This window comes from Nematolebias whitei, chromosome 5 (genome assembly GCF_014905685.2).
Source record: "Nematolebias whitei isolate Nwh7 chromosome 5, NemWhi1, whole genome shotgun sequence".
Classification (NCBI taxonomy): domain Eukaryota; kingdom Metazoa; phylum Chordata; class Actinopteri; order Cyprinodontiformes; family Rivulidae; genus Nematolebias; species Nematolebias whitei.
Genome location: NC_056502.1, coordinates 15,895,496 through 15,907,131, shown reverse-complemented (window position 1 = coordinate 15,907,131; position 11,636 = coordinate 15,895,496). Strand labels below are relative to the sequence as shown.

Below are 11,636 nucleotides of genomic sequence, written 5' to 3'. Positions count from 1 at the left end.
ATATATATATATATATTATATAACAGTTCCTTTTCATATTGGTGAGTTATTTTGATGGAATGGCCAATGTCCGATAACTTTATCGCTAATATCTGCCAATACCGTTACCATGCCAATAATATTGTGCATCCCTGCAACCAACACAATTCAACAAGTTTCCTTCTACTGATTGCGCAAATTATGGTATTTTTAAGATATAACAGAAATGATTATAACTGTCATTTCTCACCATAAGATGATCTGAGTTTAAAACTCTTGCATGAAAGGTAGCAGGCAACATGCATTGCTCCAAATATTGCTCAACACCTTTAATTACAATATGGTATCCATGCTCTGAATTTACCTCCATGGAAAGAGCTAAAATAAACATTGTGGATGTAAAGTATGGGTACTGTTGCTGACATGAGGATTTCACTGGTAATTACTAACATCTAATACTGCAAATACTATTTAGTGTTTGGTGATTGAAAATAGAGTAAACAAAGTCAACATCCTGTGTAATACCTGGACAGTTTAATCAAATATGACTATATGGCCTGCAGGAGGCACTGCCTTTATGAAGCCCATATTCTTCAGCTTTTATTGATGCTGTCAAAGAGAAGTGTATTTACTACTGTACTCATTTTGCGTTCATGGCTTACTGTATTTCTGGTCTTTTATGATGTGCAGCTTTTGTTTCTCCCTTCATGTTATGCTAGAAGTGATAAAAGGTTCATACATATACACAAAAACGATGACATTTATGAACGTTTCTGATATTTTTGTAATAATGATCTGCACTGAAAAGGTTTTAAGATCGTTTGTTTCTTGTTTTGACTTTCTGCTTAATAAATCACATATACACATTATGACATACAGTAACCCACACTGATTTATTCAAACAGGCATTGCAACAAGCCATTAATTATCATTTATTATTTACTGACTTTGTACTTGGAAATTTAGGGGCTGTCCACACGGGAACAGTTTTTGTGACTTTGTGATTTTTGTTTTTATTGTTTCAGCCTCACGTTTACCCAGAAATTGTGTTTTAGAAGTGCCAAGATTCCAGTGTGACAAAAACTTGCAATTTTGTATAGACCCCAAAAAAAGTAAAATAGAAATAAATCATTGCAACACATGACAACAATGGTAAAGTCCCACCTTTAATCTAAGGTACAGCTGGAGGGTGTCGTTTTTGTTGTTGTTGTTGTGGTTACATTTTACACCCAACATGTAAGCGTTATGCACATACTCCAGCCCTTGATTCTTGTTTTTGGTGTATTGTGTTGGCCTGGAATAGTTGCTAGAGAGCTGTGAGGCATTTTCTGTATTTCTGTGTGGATGGAGATTTTTTATTTTTCTTTAGAAACAACAAATAAATAGAATATTTTTTGGGGAAAAAAGTTTTTGTGTGGTTTAGACAACACCTCTGTGTGTGTGTGTGTGTGTGTGTGTGTGTGTGTGTGTGTGTGTGTGTATGTGTGTGTGGTGGGGGGGGGGGGGGATCTGACATGATCAAAAAATGTAAGGACATATGAGCTGCCCAAGCACTATTTATTGTCATGGATCCTGATAGCTATTCAACACGATAATACTTAAAATTACATACTAATCAGTTTGAATCTCTTTAAGACATTGCCACATATTTATCAGACACGGTTAGCATTAAAGTACTAGAAAATGCAAATTGAAAAATAAGTATACAGTATCAATCTGTAGTTTTACATTAAAGTTTAATAAATCCAAGCCTGTGTTTTGTTATTGCAACAGATGAACAAAATGCACAGCCAGGACTCTACTTATTAAAATAATCCGTTCTACTCTCAGCTCGGTTAGCTTTCACTCAGTCACTTGTGAGTGATCATGCAGTGATCACACACAATCAATACATTAGTGAATAGATTTTTATTTTAGTAGGAAGAGACTCAAAGCTTCTGATCACAAGGATATTCACTCCTAGCTAACGGTTAATGCAACAAGATGTTAGCATGAGATGATCAATGCTTTTATTCCTCACAGGATTACTTTTACAAAGCCACAAATTTTGCTTTGTTTTAGTCACACTTCTGCAATAAAAGCAAATGTAAAATGATCTTTTTAATTTGTTCCGATGAGTCATTAACAAATTGCAGAACAAGCTGTGATTGTACACCCTGAACTATATTTTCTAAAATAATCAATTCATGTCTCAGCTCAGTTAAGTTTCGCTTAGTTGTGAGTAATTGTGCAAGGATACACACAATCACCAAATGATTTGAGCGAATTGATTTTTTTTTTGGGCGCAGGGCGACTCCAGGCTTTTTGATCATTAGGAAATCCACTTCTATCTAATTGTTAAAGCAACCAGGTGTTAGCACAAGATAATCAATGTCCTTATTCCTCACAGGGTTACACTTATAAAGACACATAGTCTCAACTGCACACTCTCTTTTTGTTTTACAAGACGTTTCCATTAAAAGCAAAAGAAAATAATAAAATGACCAAGAAGAGTGAAGGGAACACGTGCTGGTTCTGCTGCAACTTCAGTGAGAGGAAGACGTTCCTTTAGATTATTTCACGTGACAACCGTGTAATGATTTGATCATAAAGTAATAATCAGCCCAGTAAGTTCAGGAGTACTTTTATGCAGAACAGTAGATAAAAAAATAAATAAATCTATATGCACTACATTGACGACTGAACAAAATTATGTACAAAGTTTGATAAGGTACCAGATATACAGAATGTCTAATCAAAAATATGTATACTTTATTTTTTTTATTTTTTGTTTTTGGTGAGACAAAGTTAACATTCTGACCCAGAACTTTATCAATTCATGAATGAATCTGTCAAACAAATCTTTAAAATGAGTAAAACGTAGTAACCTGGAATATGGGCATTTCTGTGCATACGTGCGACAAAAGCTGTTTAGCAAACACGACTAAATTTAATTTCTGATTTACACCTAGTCACAGCAAATAAAGAAAACTGTGAATTCTGCGGTCAGATCATAAAATCATCAAATGAGTAAAATAAAAATGATAAACAGGTAGAGTCATGTGCAGCAACATTTATTTTGCTGTAATGGGACAAATCCAGAATTGAAATGATGGAAGTAATATCTGTAAGCAAGTGGAATAGATGTGTCAGTTTAAACGTTATAGGAGTGGTTCTTAAATTGGGTTCACTAATTTTAAAATTTTTATTTTTTACAAGAACATAGATGTTTAGCAACCTGTTAAAATACATAAAAATGCAGGGAATCACATCTACTTTATTCAAAATTTTTTGGGGGAGGAACCCCTCCCCCGCCCACTATTTGCATTCCAGCATTGATCGATTTACAAATTAAGCCTTTTACTTGGTCTGTCTACTGCGGCTATGATTCTGTTCAGTTTTATGTAAAGTGGTTTCAGTAATAATTTGAAGAAGTGGCAATACATTTATTATGCTGATTACGAGAATAGGTAAAGTTTTAAAGTGGTTTTTGATGCTGTTAATTTTCTCAAAACTGTAATTTTTGGACGTTGAAATAAAAAATTGTGTTAATTTAGTGTGTCTTGAATGAAAAATACTCCATGTTTAAAAGTATAAAAATTGTATTAACACTATTAAAGAACAGGTCTTAAGTATTTATGTTACACAAATATTTCCATTGCATTAAAGAGACACATTGAAGAAAATTATTTAATAACCATGAGGATTCAAAAAGCGTTCAATATGGACTTTATTTGTAAAGTCCATTTGTAACCATGAGGGCTATGAGGTGGTCCCTGAACCTCAAAAGTTTGAGAACTCCTGCTTTATAGAACTAACTGCACAGATGCATCTTTCAGATATATTTACACTATCGTACAAAAATCTTGCAGGGGAAGAGGACAAGCCCAAAATATTCTCTAAATTTGGAAGCTGTACTGAATCCAAATATGGTTACATGAACTAATTCTGTCATTCTTTGTGAAAACCTTTGTTTTAATAATTTCAAGTCTAAATGGGAATTTTTCAGGCACCTTTGCCTTCAAGATCCACAAATAAAGTCCACAGAGTTGGTGTAGTTTGATTGTTTTTGATGCTTTTTGTTTGTCACAGTAAAAGTGACATGTTTATTAATTATTATTATTATTATTATTAACAAAGGGAAGTACAAAGACTCGTTTGTGTACTGCACCTTTCCCTGACGTTTCTCCCTTCTGTTCCCCCAGGTAGGATGGTGGGAGAACGGTGTGCTGAAGCTTCGGTACCCAGCTTGGTCCCGCTATGGGCCGTTTCTTAAACCGCCTGATGATGCCCAGCACCTGCGTGTGGTCACACTGGAGGAAAGGCCATTTGTCATTGTGGAGCTTGCAGACTCTGCTTCTGGGACCTGCATCCGTGATTCAGTTCCCTGCAGACGACCGCTTAACGCTAGGTCTGAATGTTTCATTTTATTATGAATGTGATGTCACCCTTTTCCATACCGTAGCACACAATTTTTAAATTTCAATAGTTATAGTTTAGATTTTCTGTTTAAGGGGATTCTGTGAAATATTATAAACAATTAATACCCTACCTGTTGTAGATAACTCTTTGAGCAACTTCAGTTTGGAGAAATAGAGATTAATTGTGAGCAGACTAAAAGAAAATAACTAGTTTAAGCGACCAGATTGGATTCTTGCCAAAACATTATGTCAGTTCAGGCAGTTACCAATTTATAAACCTTTACTCTGCTGTTATTTTCACATTACAATTTATTTTTCTGGCAGAAATGTTATTTTCCTGATGGAAGTGCCCCAGGCTACTCTGGTAGTGCTACATCTAGCCGCTAATAAAAGCTAGCTGCTATTTTTGCTTGCAAATAATTATAGATTTCCATATAAATAACTATGTAATACAAAATGAGAGCAACACTATAAAGTTTTTCAGATTGGAGTTGTTGTAAAACAGCAGCGATCTACTTTGGGCTTGCTCGGACTTGTCGCTAGCTACGCAGTCTGGTCAGAATTAATCTGCATGTCTGCAAACTGAGATTGTTCAAAGAGATATCAACAACATTAACATGACTTGTTCATGACATTTCCAAATCAATCTAACTTCTAAAAGGATCTGAATTATGCCTTTACTACCTACCACTCTGGAGAAGAAATAATCAGAAAAGAATGAATTGAGAGAGGGGTGGCTGTGTTTCTACATCGTTTATCAGAGTTGTGAATGGAGTTCCTATGCTCTCGTGATGCCGTCCAACTGAGGTTTCATCAGTCATCTATCAACACTGTAGTTTTTTCATTCCCTGGCCGTAATCAATAACAGACTGCTCTCCAGTGGACTAACTCAAGTCTGGAATCAGATATGACCACAGAGGAGCTTTATGGTTCATCGGCTTCTGAAGGAATGACAGCACCGGTCCTACGCTGGTTTATCAAACCTGTCATCAAGGACCCTGTTTTGTTTTTTTAAGCGTCTTATGTTCCTTTCCAGATCTTTTTGCCTTTTTTCCCTTCATTAATTTACCCTCTCTACCTCTTTCACAGTGCTATTCACGAGGGTGTGGCTCCTCAGAAGCAATGCTGCAAAGGCTTCTGCATCGACATCCTCAAGCGACTCGCCAAGATTGTCGGCTTCACCTACGACCTGTACTTGGTGACCAACGGGAAGCACGGGAAGAAAATCGATGGGGTTTGGAACGGCATGATTGGAGAGGCAAGTCTTTGTTTATGTGCTTGTGTGGATGCTTGTGGTTTTGCTTGTCTGCCTGAGTGAGAAATGTGTTCTCAGCCAGCGACACTTGTGCACGTGTGAGAAGGGTGTGTGTATGTGGCTGCGCCTCTACAGCTTCAGTCATCGAAGTGCAGAAGATTCCTCAGCAATCCCTAGGAGTCATATCAATCACTGTGAAGGTTTCAGCCACTTATCAACTGCTCACAATTAGACAGCTGTCATTTGTCACACACACATGAAAACACGCAGATGTCCTGACACAAACTATTAAAATGCAAAGATGCAGTGTGCCTGCTTGTGTTAGAGCCACACTGTGTGTTGCTCTGCAAAGACACATTCTTCCCAACACAAGCGCACTCACACAACATCAGACACCCCCCTGGCTAGTTGGAGTCAGTCTTAGATATTTTCTTGGTCATATGGTTCATGAACTCCCATCAAGAAAAGACATGCAGAAGCTGGCAGAAAAATAACAATGCAAAAAATGGACAAACATGCGTGCACACACAGTACTCACACATACGCTGAGATCAATACAGTGGCTGCTGCTTCACTGAAGCTCCCCGCTGTTTCTAACGTTCTCCCAGAGGGAACTAGCCAAACGCCATCAGTCACGGGTTCTAAAGCAGCTCCACTGCGCTCTAACGCTTCTATCATCTGTAACTTGACTACAGGTCAGAGCTGGCTATCAAATCTATTTTCACAAGCAGAAGGCCACACGTATTTTTTTTGTTTTCTCCAACTAGTTTCTGCCTTTTGATCAGCTGCTCCAAAGCCTGCCACTCTTTGATCAGGTAATCCACAGGCTTGGCAACGTTGAAGATGAGGGGATGGTGTGTGAATGTGTGTGTGGGGGGAGACGGGGGAGGCGTTTGCGTTCCACTTCGCTTCAGTTTTCTGCTGATTTGCTCAGAAGAGCGGATGTGCCATGTCTAATGTAGATTAACATTTCACTCGTACAATCAGCAGACACAGCGGTTTTCAGGTTTTGCTTAATGGTGTCAGGGAGGAGTTGGGGCCCTGGCTCATTTTGTATGCTAAACAGATTCACAAAGAGACACGTGTTCAGTAATTGGACTGCACCGAATCACTGGTTCCCCTCATGCTCTCACGTTCAAGGATGTGCAAAGGGTCAAGGCGTAGAAGTGTCAGGATCTCACCTGGAAATAAATCTTTGTGGACTATCAAAAAACTGGCTATCTGAAATGCTTACAGGCATGATTGCATTTGTTTCTTGTTCATGTTTTTGTCCCCTGCAGGTGGTGTATAAGCGGGCAGACATGGCCATTGGTTCACTGACTATCAATGAAGAGCGGTCGGAGGTCGTGGATTTTTCTGTTCCCTTTGTGGAGACGGGGATCAGTGTCATGGTCTCCCGCAGCAACGGAACAGTATCACCATCAGCTTTTTTAGGTAAGAGGCACCAGTTTATTGGAGGAATTTAATCTAACTTAAAGTGTTGAGTTTGCATAAAGTACCTCAGTCTTTAGTAGCTGGTCTTTACGTCTTGATTACCCGAACTCCCTGTTTTTAGTTGCTCGTTTCGTTTTAACTTCTTGTTTTACTCCGTCAGCACAGTCGAGGCCCCAATGGGAGGAAAGTGTTACTGATTTATAGACCGCATCAAGAAGAAAACGGGATCAGTCTTTATGGACTAAAGATTGTGTTTACTTGAGTGGCTTTTTGTTTTCATTGCATGCGAGGTCAACTCCTGTATGTTTATTGCTCTTCACAGAAGGCGAAGGTGGAGTGATGGAAGTGTTTCCCTGTGTTTGTGTGTGTTTGTTTGCATATCTAGTCAGAAAAATATCTTATATCTGAATGGATTTTTACCAAAAACTCAAAAAGCAATCTATTGATTGACTTGTTGAGTCTCTCAAATTCTTAGCCAATCTGAGCCCAAACATGGCTGTAACTCAGTCAGTTTAAAAGATATTGAACTAAAATTAGGTGTGGTATTAGCTTGAGTTTTTTAATGGGAATAGAAGTTTTGAGATCTTTCAGTCTGTTTTTAAACAACTCCGCAGCACCGAAACAGCTTTAGTGAGGTTTTACACTCACATTCTGTTATCAAATAATTCTGGTCAACTTGTGGTACTTGTGCTTCTAGAACTTACTGCTGCTGTTGATACTGTTGACCACAGTATCCTTATATCACGGCTGGAACACTGGGTTGAGATTACAGGTGCAGCATTAGAATGGTTCTGCTCCTACCTGAGTGACAGGGGTTTCTGTGTTAAGGTTGGTAATAGTGTCTCTGCTTCAGTGCCTCTTTCCAGCGGTGTCCCGCAGGGCTCGATTCTTGGACCCCTTCTGTTTTCACTCTATCTGCTACCTTTGGGGTCGATCCTGACAAAACATGGTCTTTCATTTCATTGTTATGCTGATGATGGTCAGATTTATAACTTATTTGACTTTTGGTGTCATCCTTATTTGTCTGTTAGCAAAATATTTTACGAACCACTTGATGGATCTCATTAAATCTCTCAGAAAATATTTATTGGTCGTCCAACTACAACTCATTTATTTTGGAGTCAATCCAATTCAAGATGACCCCCACAGATTAACCTACACAAAAATGGATATACTGCAGTGAATTTTACGGATACTGAGGTAGAACTTTGGCGTAAAATTAGCTGAGAGGCACTCACAACCCATATTTGAAGCACTAACAGATCAAGAGAGATCCGTCTGGATAGCATAATGGGATCGCACATCATTTTATTTTCCATGTTTGACCAACATGGCTATAAGTTTGGGCATTTTCCAACATAAGATGATTTTACTCTAAAACTCATGCATGAAAAGTGTTGATTATGCATTCCTTGAAGGAAAGCAAGTGCTTTATTAAAGCATGTGCCAGGTTTATCAAACTTTCTTATATTTTCCACTGCATGAATTAATGTTAGGAAGAATTAAATGTTTTTTTTTCCCCATTTTTGTTTTTTTTCGACAGAGCCCTACAGTCCAGCCGTGTGGGTGATGATGTTCGTCATGTGCCTGACTGTTGTGGCCGTGACTGTCTTCATTTTTGAATTCTTCAGCCCTGTGGGCTACAACCGCAGCCTTCAGACTAGCAAGAGTGAGTGATGAGTCTAAGCTGTCAGTTCCCCTGTCTGATAAATGGGTCAGTGTAAAGTCCATCACTGATGCCTAATAGATCAAATTGTCAAACACCTCCTGAAAAAAAAAACTGGTAAAAAGAATAAAATAATGGTTTCAACTAAGATTTTTTTTTTTGTTGTTCTTGTTGTCCGATTGCACCTGTGGCTCATTTATAATTAACCGAAGGGCATATTGAAGGTGCCGTCCCAAATCCTTCATTATGTGTTTGGCAAATTATACGTACAGTATATTGAACTGTGTCCAAGTATTCTCAATATTAAAGCAGTGCATTTAATATTCAGCAGTGTAGTTTGTACCCCTGTGATATTCAGTACGCCTGATGCCTCGGTTCAATACCCTGTTGGACTCGGCTCTTTTCTTGCATGATTGCTGCGCTCGACATAATTTTACCTCTCTGTCATCCTCCCATATATCCCTCTTATTCACTCCCATCTCTTCTTTTCCTTTCCCCCTCCCCATCATTCTGAAAATACAGAGGTATTTGAACTTTTTCAATAGTTTAATCATTTGAACGTGCAGCAGCTGGAAGGAAAGCATCAATCGTTGAAATGTATGGTTACTGCCTTTTGAGGTTCGATGATAAAAAGCTGTCATTATTCCAGTACATGTCCATATTCTAGAGATTACCGAGAGAAGCTCCATTTGAATTGGTTGCTTCCTCTGCATGCTTATACATATTATAACTTCTTGTACTAACAACTGCTTTCTAAAAACATAAACTGCTCACTTTATCCTTTATTCTTGTTTTATTTTGTGCCTTTATCACGATGAGCAGAAGCTGGAGGGTCTACATTCACTATAGGAAAGTCGGTCTGGCTTTTATGGGCTATTGTCTTCAACAACTCGGTGCCAGTAGAGAACCCGAGAGGAACCACAAGCAAAATCATGGTGCTGATTTGGGCCTTTTTCGCCGTCATCTTCCTGGCCTCCTACACCGCTAACCTCGCCGCCTTCATGATCCAGGAGGAGTACATTGACACGGTTTCAGGCCTTTCGGACAAAAAGGTACCTCGTTGCTTGAATACTAATTAAGTGTAAAAAGAAGAAGGAGAATTAATGTCTTAGAGTGTGCCAAATCCTTTGCATTTGAATGTTGAATTGATTAAAGCATGGGAATTAAGAAATGAATAGAATTCCATTTAACATAACTCAATTACCACAATTCTCAGTTACATAAAAGACTGACATAAATGGGACTTTGAGTCTGCACACTGCTCTCTCTTTGTTTTGTAAGTGTGCAGTGTTGTAAGTCAGTCTGGACAGTGGATAGAAATAGGTCAGACAGATTGGTGCACAGCTCTGTGTCTCATGTCCCTTTTTTCTTCCCCTCTCGCCTTCTTTTGGCGTGATAGTTTCAGCATCCAGAGGAGCAGTACCCTCCTCTGAAGTTTGGTACAGTGCCCAACGGGAGCACGGAAAAAAACATCCGCTCCAACTATCCGGACATGCACCAGTACATGGGCAAATACAACCAGAAAGGAGTAGAAGACGCCATACTGAACCTCAAGACTGGGTCTGTCTGAGTTTCTACATGTGCTTTTGTTTTTTCACTTCACATACTCATTTAGTTTTTCATCTGGCCATTTAAAAATACATATGTTGCTCATTGTTGATCCATTCCAGAAGGTTTTTGAGCTTTGTAACATTTTCTTGAGCCAGTTTGAAGCCAGAGACATAAAAGTAAAGAATTTGTAACAATAACAGAGAAGTCCCATCATAAAAGATAGAAAATATTCTCCCACCATGTTTTTTTAAACTCAGGGTTGGCCCATCTGCCATTTAAGTTTCAAGGTTCTTTATTGTCATTCGCATCACATGTGGCACATGAGGTGGAATGAAATTGTGTACTCAAGGTCCCAGTTCCATCTGAAAATAGCAAAAATATAAACTATAAAATGAAACAGTAAACAAGGATCTAAGATGTACATTAAACACTAATAATATAGTATAATGCAGTGTACTGTATTATTGTATTTATGTTTACAATCAAATTGTTGTCTATCCAATCAATATATTTAAAACCTAGAGATCACAACTACTTTATAAGCTGGGTTTACTTTATGCAATAAAAAGATAAAATAAGCTACACCCATTCTTTGTTTTTAAAATACTTGATCCATAAATATAACTTTTTCAATACAGTCTTTAAATGAATATTGATTTGACAGCAAGGCTCATGAACAGCTATGAATTATTTTAGATTGAACTTTGGCACACTCGTATTAGCCATTAGCTCATCACACAGATTAGAATTTACTTTAATTTCACCAAACTGAGGTTGTACAAAGAGTTATGTACAGCAGGTAAGATATTAACTGTTCATAACTCTCAGCTGAACCACAATTCGAAAGATCTTACTCCTTCTTCAACAAAGAAACCCACTCCTTACACAGCATTTACAAATTGCTTCTAGATATATTTAAACTACACTATCATTCTTTTATTGCTTAAACGGTAGAAACCTTGGCACAAAAAGTTATTTTAAAGTAAGACACCTCGGGAAATAAAACCCCTGCAGATTTAGAGTCCAATATCTCAGTCATAAATGAACGCTAAACTATTACTTTTATACGTCCCACTTTCATTTTTAAAATTTATGTTATTGATAGTTTTTCATGCTTGTTCTTAACCTTGTGAATCACTTTGGTCAACGTTGTTTTTAAATGTGCTTTATAAATAAAATTGGCACCGATATTGACACATCCTTGACGAACACTTATTTTTATTCTTAAGTAGTTATTTTGATTATTTTAACTAGGGTTGTGCAATATTATCGGCATGGTATCAGTATTTGCTGAAATTAGCGATAAAGTTAAATATTGGACATCGGCCATTCCATCAAAATAACTCACCAA

At 37.8% G+C, this 11,636-nt stretch overlaps 1 protein-coding gene across 1 annotated transcript in view; it reads left to right on the top strand.

Annotated features, from left to right (window-relative positions):
• Positions 1-10,304, top strand: part of LOC119409716 (glutamate receptor ionotropic, NMDA 2D) — a 25,446-nt gene extending 15,142 nt beyond the window's left edge. Inside the window, exons 6-11 of the mRNA XM_037676617.1 lie at positions 4,164-4,369; positions 5,463-5,637; positions 6,915-7,068; positions 8,612-8,737; positions 9,557-9,786; positions 10,134-10,304. Of these exons, the coding sequence (XP_037532545.1) occupies positions 4,164-4,369; positions 5,463-5,637; positions 6,915-7,068; positions 8,612-8,737; positions 9,557-9,786; positions 10,134-10,304 (1,062 nt within the window). The remainder of the gene's footprint in view (positions 1-4,163; positions 4,370-5,462; positions 5,638-6,914; positions 7,069-8,611; positions 8,738-9,556; positions 9,787-10,133) is intronic.
• The last annotated feature ends 1,332 nt before the right edge of the window (positions 10,305-11,636 follow it).